A 24,380-nucleotide genomic window follows, 5' to 3' on the forward strand; every position below is an offset into this window, starting at 1 on the left:
TGGCAAAATGTCTCTTTTACCTCCTTAATCCAAGAACAAATGCACTTATTTTAAGAAAAAATTAATTATTTAGATTTCAATTTTTCCCACTGCATTGGCAAACTATCTCATTACCTACTCAAATTAAGGATAAATACACTTAATCTAAGAAATATTTACTTATTTCTAGATAATTTTTCCAGTGCAAAAGCCACCCACAAACTGCTGAATAGCTTTCCTTCATCATATTTCGATATTATTTGTTGCTGTATACCATTAATATATGAAAAGAAAATTGTTTCCACTGCACTATTTTTGTTTATTAGTAGTTTTTATATGGACCTGTTTTGTCTTTAAATAATTTCACAGAAAATGAAATCTTCAAAAATCATGAAATACCATGAATGTTTTTGATCATCATCATGTTTTAGCAACTGTAGCCAGTATCAGTACTACTTTTTCTTTCTGCAATTTCAGTTGCGGCTGTTATAATAAATACATATAAAAACCTACATGATCTGTGTAAATACAGTATTACTTTGTGGTTAAAATGACTCAAGTACTCAAGTACTTGACTTGTAACATGTCAGTCTTGACTTATAGGACTTGATTTTGGACTTGCCAGTCTTCACTCAGAACTACATGTCAAAGACTTGAGTCTAACTTATGACTTGGAAAACAATGACTTGGTCCCACCTCTGGAAAGACTTTAATAAACAGACTTGGCAGCATTATAACATTTGGCAGAAAGTATAATTACAAAAGAGAGAAAAAATCAACCAAAACCAACTTACATTGTGCCCCAAGAATAATTATATGCTGCAAATAAATATAGAACATTATCTCATAAAACTGGAAATGCTATGTCATAAAATATGGTAGTAACTTAAGAAGCTGTGCATATTTAATAGCAAGACAAGGAACTCCATCCATTAAGTATTAAAGAAAAGGAGAATTTAAAATTGTAGGTGGATAAAGTCATGGACATTCTAAACACAGCTCTAATATGACTACATGACCTCTGCTCAGTGAACGCATTACTTGTGTGTACTGAATGTATCTGCACAGCGGTACTTATTGTTGCTCTTCATGGTTTAAAACCCACATAATAGACAGACACTACTCTAGTGATAACAATACTGTGCAGCACAGAGGAGCCATAAAAGCTGTTCAATACCCAGAACGGAAAGTTCTGCCAAAACTAACTCAAGGTCAGAGACGGATTGAACTGAAGGCAGGAACACAAACTCTGAGCTTCAGTCTTTATCCTTTACTTTCCAACAATTAGACTCTGCTAACAGTTTTTCTTTTACTTCCCTCTTTTTTTAATTTATGAGGAGAAATTGGTGAAACCTTGTTCCCTTGAGAGCAGGAGCCTAGGAGGGTGAGAAGAAAAGTGTAAAAAGAAGCTGTGAAAAGAGAGAAATCAGCAGAAATCCTGCCTTGTTACTTCATAAAGAATGACAGACAAAACAAGGAAGAAACCTAATGAAAGTCCCATCTGTGTGCTGCTCCTCCTTTATCAGCACCAAATCTGTTTAGGCTACCTCGTCTTCTAATTTAAATGCATAAAAACACTGAGAAACCCTACACACACACACAGTAAAAACACAATTAGAATGTCACTGATGTGACCTTGAGGGGAAGTGAGTAATATCAGTTTCCAAGGCGACAATGATTCAAGTTTTAACAGGCCATATTTCACAGTCTGCCCTAATGAATATACAGCGGGTGTAATTTTGATTGAGCGCCAGCCTGCCTCTGGGATAATGACTTTGACGGTTCTTAGCTGATCTGATGACTTGATGGCGATGGATTTGCTTATTTATGCAGAAATTCGCTCTAGTTCCTTCATAATAAACATGATTAGCCTGATGACACGTCTTAAAGCCACAGCATCGGTTTCGTCTTCCAGCAGGGGAGCATCTGTCCGTCGTAAAACTCAGGATAGTTCACACTTTACTGTGGGGTAAGTAAAAGTTGACTTTGTGAACAAAAGCTTTCTCCAAGTGCCATCGGAACAAAAAAGGCAGTTAAAAATGAAAACAGTGTCAAGGCAGGGATTGCGGGAGGAGACGTTGTCCTGAAGATACAACCCCTATGGGAGAGCCAGCCATCGTAGTTTACAGCTGCCTATAAACCTTTCTGGGAAAATGGGATTGAGTATTGACTCGAGTAAAAGAGCGTTAAATCCTTCACACAGATTATGGTGGGGGAAGGTCAACGACACCTGCATGAATCACTGCTGAACTCATTGTCATACTCACTGAGTTTTGTTGCCACAACAGAGATATTGTGCTGGGCGATGTTCTCCCTGTCAAGGAGCTCGTTTGTGGAAATTGTTCCTTCCACTGGATCAATGTCGAAGTAGCTGTCCAAGTCACTTTTCCAGTCGATGGAATACCTGGATAGACAAAATGTTTGTTTAAACTGCATAAACTAGATCATTAACAGTGCAGTCATTCTTCATCTCATCTCATACAGCAAGGAAAATAGTAAACACATCATTATTCCTTTGTTTTTTTATCAGTAAATATAGATTCCTTATTTAAAACACGAATGAGGCTATTGTTCTTTAAATGAATCTGAAAGTGAAAACAATGTTAGACTATGACAATGGCCTCTAGAAACCCTAATAATAAAGCTAAACCTCCCACTCAACCGCACTTGAATGCAATGGTAAATCTGTAGAAAAGATCTAAAGATCACAGGCAAAGAAAGGAAACCAAAAGTTGTGAAGAAAGTTTTTGTGGAGGAATGTTCTTCTCGGACCAGGAATGGCTTTTCCAAAACAGTGCTTTGGAAGCTTTTTTCTAACATAGTTTGGATTTTTTTATCTATTTATATATTCTTCAAACAGTGCTCCAAAATGACCAGGGTGGAAAAAAAAACTCTTCTACTTTTTTAGCAAATTTGGCAACAAATAATAAAAACAATCACAGGTATATTCATAGTCACATTGATCACTCTACACATGAATGTAAAACCTTTGACAGAAATGACCACCTCAGGCCTTCTCTATGTCTCTACAAGCTTGGGAAACATATTTTGGAGTGTTTAGCCGCATTGTCCTCTGAGAGGCCTTAAGCTAGGTTTAGGTCTGGGCTCTCGCTCGGCTGATGAAGGAAATTTAGAACTGCTCCTTAATCCACTGCTTTGGAGTCTTGGTTGAGTGCATTGTATACTTGATGCGTAGGCAGATGAAATGTCTTCTTAGTCCCCAGCACACTAGAACCAATTCTTTTTCAGAATATCTATGTTTTTTTCATTTTTGAGAGATAATGATTTTTACCCAGCCTTGAAAGAAGGCTAATAAGAATGAATAATTTTATATGCAATGTCAGCCCCCAATCAGTTGTAATAGAAGTGTTTATAATTCCTTGTCTTGTTCCCTTTTTCATTAATGTAACTTAATTTTTGGACTTGTTTATTATGTTTCTGTATCCACAGAATGTATAATACGAACCGTTATTAGCACCTGCTGTGAATTTCATGTCAATCCCTCCATTAGATATTATATTTACAAAAAAAAAATAGATTGACATGTTCAATACTTATTTTCCCCGCTGTACTTATACGTGTTAGGTGTAATGAGATGTTGGACTTGTCTTCATCACTCATTCTGAATGGTCATTTCCAGAAAATGTGCTGAAGGACTGCATATGTATCGAGTAATGGAGCACCATTTGGCCATGCTGAGCTAATGTTTTTCTTGGGAACATAAATTTATTTTAGGGACTGTTGGAAGAGTATCAATCTTTCTCTCAGCCATTGAACAACAAAAGCATAGAAAAGTCTGAGATCGGTGTCCAAATCAGCCCGAAAACTTCTCTTTAAGGAGTGTGTTAGTTAGGTTTTCTGAATGCAAACTATGGAATTCAAGGAAAGAAAATTGAAAAAAGAAAGAGATCAGAAAGTGAAGCACATGCCAGTGACAGGCTCATTCATCATTCCATGCTATTTGATGTTAAAAACAAATTTTTTCCATTAATAATTATACAACCCTCAGTGGAATATCATTAGAGGAAAGTCATATTTTATTCCCCTTTACAAAGAGTTCACAGGGTGGGAATTTGAAGCCTTGCCCATGGGCACTTCCACAAAGCAGGTCTGTAATTTCTCATGAGGCAAAGCCTGGACTTTCCTTACAAAGGATATCCTCTCTTTGGTATGATACTATAATTTGTTTTATTTTCAGTTGAACTTTTTCATTCTAAAACACAAAAGTACATGCATTTTATAAAGGTTGTCTTTTAGAACTTCAGAATCTGAAAGTAGATTGGACTTGTATCATTAGCGGAGGAATCTAATAGCTCCCTTTTAGTAATGAGAAACATAACTAGACCACTCTACGAGGGCTTCACATTTGATTTGTCCATGTCTTGTCTCAAACTCTGCGTTGTGTGCAGCCTTGCGGTGAACATGAATGTGTCATACCAGTTTAGTGTGAGTCTCTTTGATGAATACTGAAGCCAAACTCCCATCAAGAGTTCAAAAGATCAATGGTTTGTAATTTTTCCCCAAGGCAAAGAGGTTCTTTTTTTTTCTTTTCGTTTCACAGGGTATTACTGGATGATACATATGTTTTACTTGGTTTTCACCATGTTATGACAAAGCGTATTACAGGTTTAAGATTATACTGTATGCTCAATATCTCTTAAAAAAGAAAGACAGACTTGGGGAAGAAAATAATGTATTCATGTTTTTCTTTCTTTCATGGGGAAAGATATTTTCATTGTCACTGATACCAGCTAATTCAACCTACCTGATCAAAAGATCTATGAAAGAAATCACAGATCTGAAGAGTCTATGGCCATGACAGTCATAGATATGAAAACTAATTACCCTTATCTCCTGCCTTGAAGAGCAGTAACGTTCCTTCCCTCTATGTTAGAACCAAGCCCAATGCAGGAGGTAATGTCAGGAAAGGGAAGGGTGAGTTCTTTTGTATATTTTTCAACTCTTATTCATTTCTAGAATTCCCAACCATTAATGATTCAATTATGATTTTAATTAATAATCATAAATCAATAATCAATGTCAGATCTCAGCCTACATATACTGGCAGGTTTAGTAATTGGGAAATGTTCTTTATTTTACTAGCTTATATCTATGTTCCAATGAATTATATTTATTTGGTACTAAAAATTATATCTATTTGAATGTTCAACCTGTAACCAAATTATTTTTTTCTGAGGCACGAGGTTGTTGGTTTCAAATATCATCTCAAATTGATTTATCTAATATTAGTTTTATAATTTAATCGTCTGAAATGAATTTAATTAATTAATTTATTCATTCATTCATTCATTCATTCATTCATTCATTCATTCATTCATTCATTCATTCATTCATTCAACTATGTTAAGGTGATGTTTTAGAGTCTATGAAAACTGGACCTCTTGAGTGTCGTGTAATTACAATGTTAATTGAAAATCAAACACAACTTTAAGTGTTAAAAACCTAAAATTTTCAAAGAATAAATCAACAATGCAGAATCATGTTGCTCTCTCCGTATTCTAGATAGATAATTTTGTAGACCTAAATAGCTGAATAGGTTTGGTTTAAGTCTAAAAGTCTAAAAGCATGATTCCCTATGCATGATGGGGCATATGGAGTCCTATTGTTTCAAAATGCACAATGCAAGGCTGCTCTCCAAAGTGTGCACAAATAACAATGTCATCCGTGCTACTGATGAATATTTAAAGACCAGAGACAAAGTGGAGATCCAGAGAGCGGAGGGCATTAGCTTTTTCTTGTTGAACAAATCTCAGCTTCCGCTATTCTTTTGTTTTGTACATGATAAAATATTCATAGCAAAACAACTGCACATTGTGCAACAGATATTTCTCTTTTTTTCCCATTTAAGACAGAGTACCCATCACTTTGAAGCAATCTGACAGGATAAAAGTGGAGAGCAGATTTATAAAAAACTAGGCAGGTTCGTTATGCATTTTTCAAAGCACCCTTTCTTTTGTCTATGCAATGGACAGGCTATTGTTATCTACAACAGATGAAGGTTTTAGGATAAAAACAGAGGTAGTGATGTCCTATAAGTGCTTCTGAGGGTGGTAAGACTTTTAGCGACAGAATGACGTGGATGCGGTATGAACTGAATTCACTGAAGCATGTTGGTTCTACAAAACGTATTAATGTTCAACATTCGTAAGTATTGTAATATAAAATCACAGGGGTAAATTATAATTTAGAGGAAAGAGGTTAATCCCTTAATTTATTTTCTTATAGACACAACTTTAGCATCACTAACTTGCAAGATTTCATCAGTCTCATAAAATCTTTTTCTTAGTAATTATTCTTAGATTGCATTTTTTGCCTCTCTTACGTTGGCTGCTACAAAAAAGGTACCACTCTTAAATATTTTACCAAATCATGCTTGCCAGGGACTATCGGGTGTTTTAGTTATGTTCTGTATATTTATGTCTTTGTTAAACACAACACTAGACAAACAACTCTGCTTCTGTCTTATGTAGGCAAATAATATTTTCCAAGAAGGCCCCAAGTTTATTCAGACTGAACTTTACAGCCTTAAGACATTAAAATGTATTAGATTTTAAGAAAGGAGGCTTTCCCCTTTAAGTATTTTAAATAAGGGCACTTTGTTAACAATTTTTTCCAAATATGTTTTTTTTTCAGCTTTTTTTGTCATTACAAAAAAAGGGGGGGTTGACCGGACCAGGCATTCGAACTGAGCCATCAGCTCCGGGGCCCAAATCCCGGGCGATTTTGAAATTCCCCCCGGACATCTTTTTTGGTATGAAAACTAGAACATGTCTGGGAAAAAGAGGATATCTGGTCACCCTAGGTTAAGGATCTCTGCCCAGGGACCCAGAGTGGCAGTCTGTGGGAGTGAAGCTCTAACTCGGAACCTCTGCATTCCAAGCGCAATGCCCTAACCAATAGGCCACCACTCCCCTATCCTGTTTTCAACTTTAACCTTTTATCATCCAAAGAGAGATCTTAGGTGTTTAAATGGATTGTTTAGCAGTTTGTCCTTACGTTGCTGTGCTTGATTCTGGCCTTGAATACACTGTTTTTTACAAAGATAACAAAGATTACACAAGGTTAAATATAATGAGTATCATCTCAAATATTATTTGCTAATAGTTATCACTATGAAACATAAAGACATTTCTAGGCTCTGAAAATGAGTAAAAATTTCAGCAGATAACCTAAAGGCTAAAACCTTACCTTTTTATATTTGTCTCCCTTAAACCATGCTATTTTTTAATGCTACATAATTTAAACAATAAAATAGTACAATACAATAGAATTGGCATGGAGTAATGTGTATGTATGTGTATATATATATATATATATATATATATATATATATATATATGTGTGTGACCTAAAGAGTCTGTGGTGGCGCTCATTTGTGCATCAAGGATGCAGTTTTTTCTCCATAGAAACTCTAAAGTTCTTTAACAGTTTCAATGATAGAGAATGAGACATTGTCTAAGAAGGGTGACATTTTTTCATACTTTTTTACAACGTCATAAAACCTTTTTTATAGCAATTCCTCTCTTGCAACCAGTGTACAACATAAAAACTAAAAATCACTCACTAGAGGATCCAGTAAAATAACATTGAATCCTCTCTTCTATCTATTTTCTGTTTCTCTTTTGCCAAGGATAAATCAGAATGATCCATAAGTGCCGCACAATCAATTGTATACAGCACCATTTCTACTCATAGCTGTAGAAATATAATAACACCTGCTGTTTCTCTACGGACATTGATGATATCCATCCTTTTTTACTCTGTGGTAAAACAAAAGTCAAAAAAGAAAAAAACTAACAAAAAATGGTAGTATAATCTAAAACAAGAACTTCTGCATTTATTAAATTACATTTATAATCCAGTCATCTTATTAAGTCATTAGTCGCACCTAACCTATTAAATCATGTGAAGGTAGTAGTAGTAGTAGAAGTAGTTTAATCTATTTTTTTCGTCATCTCCGCATTGAAATTATACAAATTATTCTATTTGATGAAGTAATTAAGATTAAAAAGACTTCCATAGAATTTCATAACAATCCTTCAAAAACTTACATGAAAAGAAAAAATACAAAAAAGACCAATGGCCTTAATAGAAAATATCTGACGAAATGCTATCTGAGGAGTCCATAGAATAATTCAGAAAAAAAAAACTCATCTGCATGTAAAAGGCAACTTCCTCAACTCATGATCAAACACAGTAATCCACTCTCTAATTTGCTAAAACCAGTATTTGCTTGTGCAGGTGCAGCCATTTATAATAAGACTACACATAAGCTTAGATATTCATTCCATGTCACACAGTGTCACCGGCAATCGCTGACTGGCCAGAAGATGACGCTAGCAGGATTTTACAAGACAGAGTCTAATGTTCTACATAGATTGATTAATTCTCAAACTGATGAGTAAAGCTGACAAAAGTTTCACGATTAAAGCTGTGATGACATTGATGAATGAAGACTGTGGATGTTGATGAATGAATTAGAGATCTAAAACCTTCAATCACTGGCAGCGGTGGAACAGTCTCTCTCTCTTTTGGTTTTAAATCTTTAAAGAATATAATAGGAGGTTTTCCTCTTCAGTTAAGCTAGTAAAGATTAAATATGCTGTAAATAAAAGGGAATATTTCACCTATCTGTGTGGAAGGAATGCCAAAAGGTGATTAAATATGAAAACAATTATAAAGATGGTTTAAGGATAATAAGGATTATAATAAGGATGATATTTTACCTGTATTTTCACAACTATATCACAGCTATATTTTTGAATTGAGTGTGTGTTTACATCATGTCTACATATAAAATATTATTTATTATTTTAACATTATTTTAATATTATCTGAATGACTTATAAGAAATAATCTGTACAGTATGATGTCCAATCACAGCCCAAGGCTTCTAAGCTTTGATTTCCCTGTTTTTATGACGTAGAAATTTCCTTTTTTTTTTTTTTTTTTCCAACAGGTACCTGTTGTCACACTACACCTGTAGTGTAGTGGTCACTGGAGAAGTGGGAATACTTGCTGAATATGTGTTAAAATACTACTGATAAAAATTAAGCCAAACTTGCTATTCAAAATGTAGGTTTTTCCTCTGAATTACAAAATATATCCTTCAATATTAAATTGCAAACATCCAATTGCATAGTAGATTTTAATTAGGGAAGTGTAAAGTTCAGGTAAATTAATATACAGTTTTTTTTTAATATATACTATATCCATATAAATTTTCTTTCAATTTAATTTTTATCAATAAACTGAACAGAAGGCTAAGCTTGTTTCTACATTTTTTTATTATTTATTTAGTGTTAAAGTATTCTTCATTATGAAATTATTGAAATTTGTCATTTGCTTGTTTTTATTCAGAGATATACACTAGTTGGTTAATGACATTAAAAGATCATGATGAGGGCCAAAGTTGATGCTTTCCTGTAGAGCGTTTTTAAAATACCCCATTTTGCTGATTATCTTGGCAAAAACAATATTATTTTAATAAAAATAATGACTGTTTTAGTTTCACATTAAAATGTAATATTTTTCTTATGAACCTTATGAGGTGCCATAACTGAACAAAAATCACAAAAAAATACCCTGGAGAAAGGCAGAAATAAAATGCCTTAACAACAAGATCAATTAAACAGATTTCATTGTACTGTAAAATAGGTACTAACAGAAATCAAGTTACTTAATTCCACCCTAATATGTCCCTTACTCCAAGTATGTTATAAAAAAATGGCAGTGCTCTCTTAAAAACAAAAAAAGAAAAATCTAAATTATTGGTAAGAGGAGCAATACATCCTTGAGCTTGGTCTGTACGTCTTTATCTGAATTAATATAAGCCTATTAGAGACAGGTTTGAAAAATGTGCTGAAAAAAATCTTCAAATAAATCTGCTGAAAGATATTTAATATGACTTTATATGCACCAAATAATGAATCAACTGATTCATTTTTTTAATTTAATGTATTCAGTTTCTGATGTCTTTTATTTTGTCTTCTAGCCATTATTAAACAATAAGTTTTTCTTTGGGCAAAAAGTTGAAAGCTTTTCTTAAGGACATTGATATAAAGAAGATGATTGATGATATAAACTTGTCTTAAAACACAGTTTACTGTGAACACTTTAACTTTACCTGACTGGGCTGCTGCTGGCATCTAAATCCTGTGCCGTCACCGCCCCAATGATGGTGCCAGCGGGCGTGTCTTCATACACATCCATCACATAGGAGGGCTTATTGAACACCGGGGGCTCATCCACATCCAAGACGTTAATCTTCACTGTTGCCGTGTCTTTGAAAGCCCCAAAGCTCAGAAACCGGGGATCCAAATGAGCGTTGGATGCTTCCACCTTGAAGGTGTACGCCTTCTTGGTCTCATAGTCCAACGGCTAAAAAAAAACCCAAAGAAGACAGAAAAGAGAACAGCGGAGATCATTTAAAAGCTTACTTTTGATTCATGTGAAGTGTGTAAGCACTTCTTTTCTAATTTCCACTCCATGAGGAGTTTATTCATCGAGAGTTAAGAGCTCCTGAAGTAGTGCTGGAAGTCCTTCTGAGCCTTAGAGCTGAACACCGTTTGCACTGGTTAATTTAACTGCTATTTTCATTCAAGAGTAAAATGCTTTGCAAGCATATCAATATCCCTATCTATATATCAATAAAACTACAAACTTTGATGTCTTATATTAGGGTTTTATGAAACACTGAAATGTGCATCACTGTGACAAGGGAAAAGAACTGAAAGACGGTTGATTATTTTCAATATTAATATATATTTATAATACAAAACACACATTTTTCTGCATTCTGCTCACATTATAAAAAGAAATAATGTTATGTAATGTCTAGATACCTGATCTTTAGTAAGCAAACAGTCTCATGGAGCCAGGGAAACAAAGAGTTGGGGAAAATGGTTTACAGAAGCTTGAAAAAGAGCTAGGTTATAAAACAATATCACAACCTTGTGATTTTAGCAGAGCTCTTCTAAGTAGCTCATGAGGTAAAGGGTAGAATACGCCAGTAGATGTGTTTCCACTAACCATCTAATTAAGCCAGTTGTAAATCCGCAAATACATTTTCTAAAAGGAAGCACTTCAATTAAGTTTTTTACACTTTGAGGTGTTTTTTTTTCAGTCATATCGAAATTCTTTTTTGTCAGAAAATTGCATTAGAAAGACTTTTTTTTTTTTTTTTACAATACACAAGTGCTGTTATCTGCAACTGAACCTTGCTGCCTTCTAAAATAGAGGAAGAAACAGAGCTAAAGTAGATGGAGGATAATGGTGTGTAGGTGTATTTTATTTACATTGAATTTCCGACGATGAGTATGATGTGCAATCAAGCTGTGGCTGAAAAATGGATACCACTCATGCGTTTACAACCACCGCTGCCATGTTGTTTTGGAGTGTTAGTATATAAACAAATGTATTCAAGAGAAGTGTGGAAATAAAACTAGCAGAATATTAACATAGTTCTGCACATGTTTGTAATGTAAATGCAGATACTGACAGGCCAGGTAAAGAGAGTACTAACTAGAAAAGCTGCCATGTTGCTCACTCTGCATATGGAGGAGCTGCAGAACTCTAAACTGAGCTGTTAACTATTTTCTATAAATCTTCTCTATTTTTTTTTTATTTGTTTTTCTTGTTTGATGATGTCCACAAATAATGGATCAAACAGACCAAAGACGTAGAAGTAGACACTCTGGTTGGATGAGACCAGATTTGAACTTTTTGGCTTTTATGCAAAATATTATTCATAAAAAAACTCATAGTGTATCACCTAAAGCAAACCATCCCTCCTGTGAATTATGGTGGAAGCAACAATATTGTTTCTGGCTGTTTTATGTTTTTTTTTTTGTTGTTGTTGTTTTTTTCCGGAACAGGGAAGGCAAGCTGGTTAGAATTGATGGAAACATGGATGGTGCAAAATACATGAAAAATGGATGGAAACCTGTAAGAAGCTACAAACAACAGATTCAGGTCCTCCCTCCAGCAGGAGAACAACCTGAAATATGTCGCCAGATTTCTGATGGAGTGGTTAAGGTTAAAGTATTTCTCTATGTCAGAGTAAAGCCCTAAATCTAATTGAGATTACGAGACTTGAAAAATTATATTATAAATATTCAAAGTGAATTTACAAAGAATTTTGTAGATGCACATGATATATAATAAAAACTTTCAATAAAAAGTGCAGGGAAATGTGGTCGGACAGAATAAGGTTCAGCGGTGCTTAATACGGGTTTTTATACTTAAATAATATAGAAAACATCTTTTTTATGTTTAAAATAAAAAGCAAAAAGTAAGGTTAGGTGAGTGATAAAAGTCAAGCTGCTGTTACTTGGTTCAGCAACAGTTCACCTTACATCTAGAAGCTGCTAAACAACACAAAGTTCATATCTTGCTTCACCTCAAGCTTCTGACACGTCAGCTCAGGGTCAATTAGTCAGAAGCTGGGGGAAGGAATCTGCCTCCTCTATATATGTCTGCAGCTGAGGTGTTCACTTCTGACAGCAATGAAACCGGCATTCATGCTTCTGCTTGTCTCCTGCCCCGTCATGTGTGACCGACCATACTTGGTCGAGCTCACAGCTGGTCACGCTCTGCTTGCCTGGAGTCACATGAGAGACATTCCCTTTTGGTGTACTTCAAATTGACTAACATGTAACCACTATGGCAGCAATGCTATCTCCCTGCCCCAGGACTCGGGTTTCTCTTGTTTCGGAACAAAGCAAGTGAAAACAGCAGGTAATGGGGTTGCGAAATGTAAGTTTGAAAAGATACAGAAACTGGAGGTGGAGATGGAGAAGAAGTTGCAGCACTTTCCTGAAGTCCTTATGCTCCTTGATTTTAAATGTGTTTTGTACATTTTAAAATGTTACAACTGCTAATTATCACTTTTTATAGTGATTTTTTTTTTTCTGGCTAACACATTTATGAGTAAGATAATTGTGAATATTATTATGTTGAAATATTTGAAACATCTTTCCTCAGTTTGTAATCACCCCTTAAGCCTGAACCCCTCGAAGATCCAATTGTTAAAATCTATACTGTATATATTTTTTTTTTATATGGTTTATTTTCTTTTATTTTGCTACTGTTAATTTGGGAGTTTGTTTGACATTATGTTACGTTTTTATTTTGAGTTATCTCAGCTAAATGCCTTTTTTACTGTTTCTGTTTGTCTCTGCTTAGTTCCTCTGTTCATTTTCTCCCCCTCAGCTCTCTCTGCCTTCATTAGCCTCAGCTGTTCCTCCCTGTTCTAATCTGTTTTCCCTTGTCTTTTTTCTTCCTTTGCATACATGTAAATTCTCTGATTGCATTTATACATACTCCATGGTTTATTGCTTTCTTCTCCATACCAGGTGCTGCATTCCTCTTCACCATCTCTGAATTCCTCTTGTTTTTTATTAAAGAACTTCGTTGACAGTAATGTGCGCTTAGCTCCTTTACTTACACAAGACACCAATGTAATCAACTGTTTACAGAAGACACCAGATTTGTAAAAATAGAATATTTTGTAATTTCATTTTTGTCTATGTACACATCACAGCAAACTCAAAGTCCTTACAGTGAAATTTAGGAGTAGCAGTACCCTGCTGTGTGGATGGTCTTCTTTATGGGACCTGGGAGGCTAGAGCATTTATATAGAGAGCTGCATACTGGTAATTAAAGAAAAAAAGGAAATTATTTAAGAAATGGTTTACAAAGAAATTCTAAAACAGTTACCTTAACCATTTTGTTTTGTAACCTCAAAAATAATAAAAAAAAAATCCAGTACAAATATTTCCTTTCAGATTTCACTAAATTAGTGGTACATGACATAGTTTCCCTCCTTTTTTTTTAAAAAAGAATGAGAAATTGTAGAAGAATTTGCACTAATGGATTTGACTCTTACACCCCTATTCTTTACTTACAAATTATAAAAAGTAAGAAAAAAAAGGATAAAGGAATTCAAAACCGTCTGCATGAAAGTGTTTCTTTTGTGATGCAGAATAAATGTGTCCGCTTATCTGTGCATGAATTAACCATTTGATTAGAGCCCAATCACTAGAGCTGAACCAAGACTGTAGAGCTGTGATTTCACAGAGATAGCAGGTGCATCTCTACCCTCTGTCTCTCCTACCTCTTCATAGCTTCACAGCCTCACATTCACAGCAGGTGTCTATAAAACGAGGAGGGGGAAGAGAAAAAAAGAGTCATGTGTAGGCAGGCCAATCTGAAAGCAATCACTGACCATCAGCTGCTGTGATTGGTTTGATTGCACACCAAATGCAACTGGCAGGGCCCAGAGAAGAGATCCTTTAGGAGGAAATCCATTCTGTCCCTTTCAATATCTCCCAAGAAGTGACAACATAGACAGGAGACAAACCAATGGTGTTTTGTACAAACTAAATTTAGTGCATGGTGCGGGGAAATGCCAATCGTGGCAATCAAGTCAAACCAACAAAATAGGGAAAAGAGCGTTTAGCAGTTATTATTTCAGTATATTGAGCTAGTTTATTGGATTTGCTGGTAGTTCGCTTATACAAGGAACTAACATTCTTGAGGATTGATTCGCTTGCAATAAAGGCGGATACTGTATGTGATCAAATCTTTTCATTATGTGAAGTTTACACTGAGCCTATTGGAAAAGATGGTAAAGAGTGTAGCAGACAAAGATCGACTTGTATAACACTAAACACTATTGCTTTGTGTATTACAAGTATGTGATACATACATCATGCTGAGCTGAAACCAGTGCCGGGGGACTATCCTGCATAGCTCAGCTGAAATCTGTGCACAGGTGGAGGAAGGTTGGATGCAAGGGAGGGTGGACAGCAGGAGGTGAACGCCGGGCCTCATTAGCCTGTTTCTCAACAGGGAGGAGGAGGAGAAACTCTGGTGCATATCCTCGTTTAGGATGAAGACCAAAAAACATCTCCCTATATAACCTTCTGACTTTCATGTAAACCCCAGTTTCCTGAACACAATGTTATTGTGTTTTATAGTGTTCAAATATCCAAACAAACACAGCTGGTGCACTGAATGTCCTGCTGACAAAATCCTCTGTGTACTCAGTGCTGTGAAAAAGTATTGTTCCCTTATAGATTCCTGCTGCTTTTGCTTTCTTATCGTACCAATATGTTAGATAACATCCAAACTACCTTAGCCTTATTTGGGAAATAATCATCCACAAATTTTAATCACCAGTTTCTAGCAATTTGTTCCATGTTTTACAGCTAAAACTTGCATCAAGTTATTGCAATGAGCCTTCTTCTTTTTACAAAATAATCCAGTAGAATTACACGGCTGTTAAAGTAGCACTGAGTAATTTTTTAAGTATTGCACCCCCTACAGGAGCTTTTGAAAATAGCTCTGTTGTAAAGACTGCCGGCTTTTTGTGAGCTGCTTAGCACCTCACCGCTACAACCAAATGTATGAAGAGGTGGGTTGTATTTTATTTCATCTAATGTAAACTAGTGTATAGCAATCATTTTGCTGGGAAAAAAAAATTATATAAATTATAAATTATATAAACCTCTCGAGTGAATCGCTTTCTAATTGCTCTAATTATGTAATTTACCCTCTCTATGTTTCAAAGCTGCACAACACAACTGTACAGTTACAGATATTAGTAGATATGGTGCTTACAAATCCATTATCTGAATTGCAAGGTCTGCATCGACTTTCATTTTTTTATCTTTTTTTTTTTTGGTTTGAGGAGAATGGAATGCATCCTTGTTAGAGTCCTGAGCCGATCAGCTATTGTATCTCTCCCTCTTCTCCTTCTGAAGGTTTTATTTGCCCTTTTTGCTGGCTTCAACATTTCATAACCTTCCAAAAAAAAAAAAAAAAACACCACAAAAAAACAATAAAAACAACATTTTATAATCACCAAGGGGTAGTGCAGAGAAGTTTGTACTTATTGAAGCAATAGCCTTAGATTGGGCCTCTAACAGCTGTTATACTGCGAGAATTAGAACAGAGCAGCGAGATGCCACCGGGGTCAGAGGTACAGAAAGCTGCAATTTTGGTTTTCAGGGGTATTTCTAATAAATATTAGGAATACCATCACAGGGACTAGGAAGAGGATTTATTAAGGTAAGACTATTATCTAGTATTGCTTTAAGCATCAACAGCCTAGGTAAAGTCATGTCCCAGCATTTTAGTTAAATGGGATTCCAGGATTTGACTAGGCCACTGAAAAACCTATGTTTTTTTTTTTTTTTTTTTTTGCTGTTCAGAGGAAGTTCTGTAACTTTAGATCCTTGTCTTGTGTGGCTAGCTTACATTAGTGTCAGAACACAAATAAATAGCTGGCTTTATCCTTCTGGATTTTCAGGTTTAATGCAGAATCTTTCCAAGTACTTACTGTAGGCAGAAAAACAAGCCATCACGCTACCACTGCCATGTTTGTCATCATGGTGTGATACTTTGGAAAAATGCTATGTTAGTTGTGAAGACATAAGGTCAAAAGGATGTGTATTTGTAATAGTATTAATGCAATAAAACCTCCTTGATTACAGTTACACAATAAAAACATTGTGTTTTGAATGCAAACACACTGATGGTCCAGGGCAGGGATTGGTTAAAAAAAGAGGATCTATTAGAGGCTATTTTGTCAAGTGTTTTTTTTTATACTTACCTTAACAAAGGCAAGTGATTTGTTTTCAAATCATGTGGTTTAGGATTCTATTTTGAACATTTACAGTAGTTGTGTCAGTGCCCTCCCGGTGTAATTTGGATAGTCTGGCCAGTTCTGGAAAAGATCACCACCGCTGCCTGTTCTCTCAATATGTGGTTTATTGGAGTCATAAATCATTATTTTCTTGGTTTCCTTTTCCAGACTGATGGATATCTATGACTTTGTTACTTATCTGTTTGTATCCCTGTTTTATATTACCAAATTATGTGTTCATTTCAAGCTGACTTCATGTTGTAAGACAGTTACTATGGAAGTAATTCTGTTATTCTGCAGGTCTATTGGTGGCAAGACCTCAGCATGACAAATTAAACTAATAAAGACATTTTCATAAATGAGAGGGTTTTGTTGTGGTTTAACAAGGGGAAGTAAAATGAAAAGATTTTTGCATTTATAAGAGGAAATCATTCTGATAAAAGCACATTTTGTATTTGCTTTGGTTTTCCTAGTCTGTGAACACTGCAGCTAAGATGTCCTGTGGTTAGTTGGGAAAAGTAAATTATTTATAGATCTTTTTTCTATCTTGGAGATTTTAAACGCTTTGGTGTAAAAATGTGGCTATGTTGGATAATTTGTCTGAGCTACATAAATTTTGGACTTTTTAATCACATAAGCCTTTGCATTTCAAAAGTTGGGATTTTTGAATGATGCATTTTATCAAGATATAAAATATAAAATTTTCTAAAGATGGAGACAATGCAGTTCAATGACAGTCAGATAATCAACTTTCAATTACATTCTACGGAGGGATTTACATATTCCACTTTAGCTGCAAAGTACAAATGTTAAGAGCTTCGCTAGCTTTTAAATGTGTCTGAGATACTTGATGGTCCAAGTATGTCTGCTGTTAAATTGGAATAAAATGGGACCAGGAGGGGGTAATGGCAAAGTCTAAGTTAATGAGAAGACGTGCTAATGTGTCAACGCTTGACTTAGAGGGAATCAAATCAGATCTGCAGGGCCATGGGGGAAATTTCCCTAGAAGGGAAAGGGGAAAAAAAGGCCATTTGTTCAGAGACTGCAGAAATGATTTAACATGTTTTCCCCATTCCCTGCAGATGACCTACTTACGCACTCACAAACCAGCACCATTTGAATATCTGTTAACACCCATCCACACGTTTGTTATCTTTTAAACAAAATGTGTGCATCTTTGCGTGTTCAATTGAGCATTTAAAGTATCTCATTACAACTTGGGCTGCTCTGCACCTTCTATGTGTTACTGTGGACATTACAAGGAAGTGTATCAACTGTGGAATTTGTAAGGAGGACAGAGCGAGTTCCTCTCATGTCAGTGCTGCTGCTCTTCAACATCACAACAGAACACACTTGAAATTCTAGACGTGGCTCTGCAGTCTTTGATATGTAAATGTGCACCTTCATTGCACTGGATGTGCTACTGAATGAAGCTGCTTTTTTCCGCTTACAATTGAACCTGCCATGTTCCGAGGGATTTAGTTAATTTAGAACAAGGGACTAATCAACGCATCACGGTCTCACTGCTACAGTATTACACTTCAAACATAATAAGAACTCCTTACATCACCAGACTCCCAAACAGTGAAGGAGCCTGTTGGCATATTGTCCTGTAATATTCTAAGGGCATGTCCAAGAAATCAAGTTTAACCTAAAAGGAGCTCCTTTTGGCCTCTCAAACCTAAAGTGTTTGTCTCTGCTTAGTGCTTGTTTGAAGGATCGCAGACACAGAATACACTGCAAAATTAAAGGGTTCTTACTTTCGTGATGTGCTCAGTTTAAGATAACAGATTCCACTAATCGGCTCAGAACTGTGTAACAGACTATATATACTGTATATACTATATATGGACTATATCAAGTACACACATAGACAGTGTTGTTAACTGCCACAATAGATTTCCCTTCTTTTGTTTTTTTTTTTCTGCACACTTGTATTTTCAGCTCAGAGAAACGTTAGAAAAATTATGATCTGCATTTTCGAAATGATTGATTTTATTAAAGGAGAAAAAGAAAACACAACCTGACCCAAGCACAAAACCAAAAACCTACAAACACACAACTACAAAAAAAGAATGATTTGTTATGTTCAGAATTGGAAAAGTTTGCCTTAACTCCTTCAGTTTGTTTTGGTTGCAAACACACTGCTGCTTCAGCCCAGGGATTGGTTCAAGGAAGAAAATTATTGCTTGACATTTTTAGAAAAAAGAAAACATCATGAAGTTTCAAATTATTGTTTCAAGGAAAGTATTGCACTGATCTACAAGAAATGAATGCATGAAGAAGAAAGTCTGTCTCATGGAGTTTCTGGTTCTTTTGTTTAAACAAAATGGTAGTGCTGTTCTTCTTTACTACCTTACCGGTATGTACCCTCAAACAATCTTTTAATCCTTCGATCTTCAAATTTGCACTCCTTCTATATTTTCTCAGCTTCTTCCACTCAGTTGTGCTGCTCTTACATCACATATAGTCTTTCAGTTTCTGGTATAATGGAGTCAGTAGACATTAACACAGCAGGACCCTGATGAACCATCCCGAGGCTGGCAGTTGTACCGATGCCAGGTTTACAGGAGGTTCTGCAGTCCATCTCAGTGTCTTTAATGTATTTTGCTTTGTACTCTGGTGTGGTTAACAATGTTCAAAAGGCTCAGTATGATAGCATGGTTAATACAAAATAATAACCTTTCTTGTACCAGTGTAAAATTTTAGGTTAATTGTTGTTTAGGTTGGATAGGATTAGGGCTGCAACAAAGAATCGATAAAATCGATAAAAATCGACTTTTAAAAGCGTTGGCAACGAATTTCATCATCGATTAGTTGTGTTGCGCGACTAATGCGTCATCCACCGCCGTCGTCATTGCCGTGGGGCGCCTCCCCCATCCCAACTCCGGTCCCACAGGAGTCCCTCTCAGCGCTGCAGTCAGAGGATGTTTACCCTCAGCATCCAGACTGCAAATGAAGCACGCATGCGCCGGGATTGACGGTGCAAATTGATCACAATAATTAAAATAGCCTGCGCTTTGTAAAGTGAAAAAAGTCGTAACATGCAACTTTTGTAAAAACAAATGAACATGGCGCGGAAGCACCGCTGTTATGATGCAGCAACTGAAAAGAAAACACGTTGGAGCCTTCGATGGCAGTGAAGAGAGCTGATCAGCAGGATGAGTAACCATGTTTGTTTCGTTTTAAAGTGGGGAAACGTAACGTTAGTTTCTCAGGTAGCTCATCTGATGCTTTACTTACCGTGTTAGTAGGTTACAGACAGTGATAAGGTTGGCTACTTATTTTACTTTTAATTTCATTTGAATTAGCTTAAGCAGCGTTTATATTTTCTTTATAAATAAATTAACTTGCAAATTATGAGGGCAAGGCTTTTAAAGTTTAAATCTTCTGGCAAAGATAAAGTAAAGAAGATCCTGCAATTTATGGAAGTAAAGCAGAATAAAATCAAGGAAGATCAGTAATATGTCTATTAATTATATGCCACATTCCCATGTAAATATCTGTCTTTGGAGGATGTGTTTTTTAGCACGCCTATTTCTCTCATTTTTATTCCAAATACAATTTATAATTTGAATCACAGGGCTATTTTTATCTCTATGGTTCAGTATTTTCTCAAGTAGCAACTTTAACTGCTATACTTTCCTGTCTTAAAAGGCAGAACTCTTCTAGTCTAAAAAAACCTAATTTGTTGAAATGGGGGGGCCTATTGTTTGAACCCCTTAGGGGCTTTTAAAAACAAAAATGTCTTTTTTTGCGCTTTATGAAACAAAGTACCCTATATTTTGTGGATGTACAGCTACATTTCTCATGTAAGTTTGCGTAGTTTTAACACAAACATTTATTTTTCATATTGCTCCAGTACAGTTAATGAGCAACCTGTACTTGTGTGCTTGTTTGTTCTGTCTAAAATGTTTATTTTGGAATAAAGAGGTTAGTATAAAAAATATTTTTTATCCGATTCATTGATTAATCGAAAAAATAATCAGCCGATTCATCGATTTTTAAAATAGTCGTTAGTTGCAGCCCTAGATAGGATAACTACTCCCCCTTTTTAAAACACCACCAAAAAACTGAATACATTAGTGCATGTCCGTTGGCCAGAGAAAATTCAAGTAAAGTTTAACTACGTCAATTTCTTAAGATGTGTTCTTTAAAGGGTACACCATCATAGCCCACGTGGATGTAAATCTTGCTTTGGTCCAGACATTTAAATAGGTCTTTCCAACTATAATGCCATTCTTGGAGTTTCCGTCTTGAACACGTCATTCTTCAACATCCAAACCAAATTCCTTTCGTATAATGTTGACAGTTTAGGTTATCTGAATGTAATTTAGAAATAGTTTTATTTTCCAGCAAGCTGGAGATACCAAACCTACGTCAAAACTGACAGTTTAATTGATAAATCAAAACAACCATTCAAACTTCTAGAATCTAGAATATCCATCCCTAAGCTCAACCCTCAATCCCATTTAAGCGCATTGCTTAAAAGGCTGGACATGTGCAAGGAACACAGTATGTACAGTAAGAATAGCTATGTCAATAATGTAAAAAGAAAAAAAATATATATAACTATATTAGAATAGAAGCTCAAAACAGATGCAAAATACGGTTAAAGAAAATCGAATATAAATCTATCACCTGACTCTCAGATAGCTCTCTATCAATGCTGTCATCATTAGCACAAATATTACCTGAAGAGGCTGTAGATTAAATAGCTTTGAAAAAACTGCACAATTGTGTTTAATCTTTGATACACAGAGCGACCTTAAATCTATTTAACCAGCGTATTATATATTTACAATACCACTTATGAATCATTAACGCCCCCTCCCTTGATTTATCCGCTGAGAGCAAATCAAAGCGAATTCAAATATGCCTAAAATATCAGAGACTTCTAACTGCAGCTGTGTGAGCCAAAATATTACTCCAAACGGCAGCGTTAAAGGCTATGTTGGGGGTTTTAATTTTTGTAAATTTCAACCTCTTTGATCCCACATTCAGCATCAACAGCCCTCACTGAAAAAAAAAGATTTTTATTTTATTTGCTGTAAGCTAATCACAGCCAATAAGGATAATGCTTAGGGGATATAAGGTTGCCTCTAAATGATATCTACTCTAACATTAAGAGATGTGGACCAATATAAAGTACTTTTGAGCTGTGAGATGGATGCTTCAGTAAAAAAAAATATATCTGAAAAGACTGCTGTGCATTTATCGTGAGAACGTCTGCCTCAACCTTTTTTGAAACACCTTTCTTTTTTTTTTTTTTATAAAGTTCTGCTTGGGGTAAGGAGTCCTTCAATAGCTATGTTTGCATGTGCAAAATCCATTGAACCGCAATGTGCTGAAATTGAAAAATAATAATCATAATATACCATCTATATAAGCCCAAAACGTAATAATGTGATCATGATGCATGTTTATTTGGGTCAGACCTAGTTTAGAATTGGAGAGTTATAAAATTTTACCTAAACTATCACAGAAGAAGGTTTGTAGTTTTACCTCTGCCAAACTAAAAGAACAAGCCCAGAAATGTATTTGCTTTGACTGTTCTGATGGCCCACAAAGGACTTTCAGTGGGGTGTGAGAGCAGTTGAGGTGTTAATGCTTTCCATAGTTAAGCATTAGGCTCGGGAAACTTATGCTGTTTTTGCTGTTTTTTACAAGGTGAGAGAAAGAAGAAATTAAGATCAGTTTGCCCTAATCTAAATTGAATTATAGGAGCAAGTGTTTAGAAAGACAATGGATTTATGATTAGAACAAATCACTCCAATCGTTCACATTTTAATTTTGTTCTGCTCAAACTGAATCCTGTGCATTCTGACGCTTACTGATCATGCTTTATTACAATAGTAGCCATTGAAAATTTCCCCACTTTCCTTGATGGGCCCTTGGCTGGTCCTTGGTAAACTGACTCCGCCAGATGGATTTGCTCCACATATCCATCTGGAAACCTTCCGTTGAAGTGATTTTGGGAAGGGGCGAAAATACTGGTTAGCTGATTGGCCTATGTTGGTGATAGACAGGCCAAATAAACTAATCAGATCAACCAAGCATATGACGTACTAACAGAGCGACGACGAAGAGGAGCCAATTGATAGATCAAACTCTTGCCGAAACCAGTCGGGAGAAGAGCAAAAACAACTTTTCCTCTGAGAAAAGCCTCCAGAGCAGTGTTTTGCTCTTCTTTCAGTGAAGAAATACTCTGTAATTCCGATAAAACTTACTCAATAGCCACGCTAATGCTAGTTTCATTGGCTGAAGCCGCCATGTTCTTTATACTGAACTGTCGCGCTTCTCGTTGCGTCACGATTCAACCCGCCTCAAAGCCAACGCTGATTGGACGTTCGATTGGTGAACGGCTCCAAATTTTCTTTAAAGGAGAGTCTCCAGACTGATCTGCGAGTGAAACCTTGAAAGCTCGCGAGATCAGGATGGTCTCACGAGGCTAGGTCCTTGGCCCATCCCCTACAATTCCTTTTTTGGCATCAATATTTGTATATTCTTTCTGTCATGATTTGTGGACATTAAGATCTAAAGAGAAGCATTACTTCCTGGTCAGACCCTGTCATTTAGTGAAAGGGTGGAGTCAGTAAAAAAATATGCACCCCAGAAGAAGGCCAGTGGCTGGAAGTTGGAGTGGATTTTGCTGGGAGCTGCATGGAAGTTGGCTGCCATGCAGCTGGCGTTTGACTGGGAAGGGCCATTGTGAATGGCTGCTGCTGTACAAGGAATTAATGATTTCATCATTTCCACAAGCTTATGCTGAGCGGTTGGGGGGGGGGCGTTCTAAAACTAAAGGGCTGGTTGTACTCCCGCAGCATATTTTTGATTTGTGCCCAAAGCGTGGTCTAAGCTATGTTATTCCACGCCACAACGCAAGAGTCACAATCACGAACTAGCAGTGGGTCTAGATACAGCCAAGGCGGTGAGAAAGTGTGGGCAAGTTTGTGCGACAACAGAAGGACGTGAGGGCGAAAAAGAGCAGGGATCCATGTGGAAAATGGGTCCCAGCGTTCTTGCTCACCTCGCTCTTCTAGCTGGTCCACCTTCACGAGTCATTTTCCACAATTGCGGTCATAAAAACAAAACAAGCCGGTACGGTACCAAACAAGAAATACACATAGTGTAGAGGGGATGTAGATTTGACCAATCAGAGGCCTCCTGTCTGCGGCACTGTCTGCGGTCACCTACAAATTTGGAATGGTGATCCACATTGTCTGCGGAAGAGGCGGCGGCATATTTGCATTCACTGCGACACATGCACACAACCTGGTTTCTTAGTATAAACCAGCTGACCATAGTTTTTAAATGCTGACCTTTTTTTGTATGTCCAGGACATTGAACATTTTGTTTTTCTTGTCCATGGTGAACTCAAAGTCGCAGGACAATACTGGAGGCCTAATTAATATCATCACTGTATGTCGCTCAGTAGATGCAGCTTAATGCAAAAACATGCAAATATGACAGAGGCAGATTGAAATAAAGGCTTTCAGGAAACACTATGACAGTTCTTGTCATTCTGAGCTGCAGTAGTACACAGAAAACCTTTAAATACTTTCTTATTTGGCAGTGGTGGAGTGTTTTTTTTTTTTTTTTTTTTTTTATTCCCTCCAAACCTGTAAAAGGTTCCATAATGTTCGCAAAGTAATTCGTTTATGGATTTTGAGGCCTTCACAAAATTGCTTGATCTATACTGTGAGTAATTTATGCATAAATAGACTAA

The 24,380-nt window shown here is 36.1% G+C and overlaps 1 protein-coding gene across 1 annotated transcript in view; it reads right to left on the minus strand.

Moving 5' to 3' along the window:
- Positions 1–24,380, minus strand: part of LOC107096317 (cadherin-12-like) — a 205,181-nt gene that overhangs the window by 28,423 nt on the left and 152,378 nt on the right. Inside the window, exons 7-8 of the mRNA XM_015392921.1 lie at positions 10,127–10,380; positions 2,247–2,383 (exon numbers count right to left, since the gene is read on the minus strand). Of these exons, the coding sequence (XP_015248407.1) occupies positions 2,247–2,383; positions 10,127–10,380 (391 nt within the window). The remainder of the gene's footprint in view (positions 1–2,246; positions 2,384–10,126; positions 10,381–24,380) is intronic.

The sequence above is a fragment of the Cyprinodon variegatus genome, unplaced genomic scaffold (assembly GCF_000732505.1).
Source record: "Cyprinodon variegatus isolate N-32 unplaced genomic scaffold, C_variegatus-1.0 Scaffold614, whole genome shotgun sequence".
NCBI lineage: Eukaryota > Metazoa > Chordata > Actinopteri > Cyprinodontiformes > Cyprinodontidae > Cyprinodon > Cyprinodon variegatus.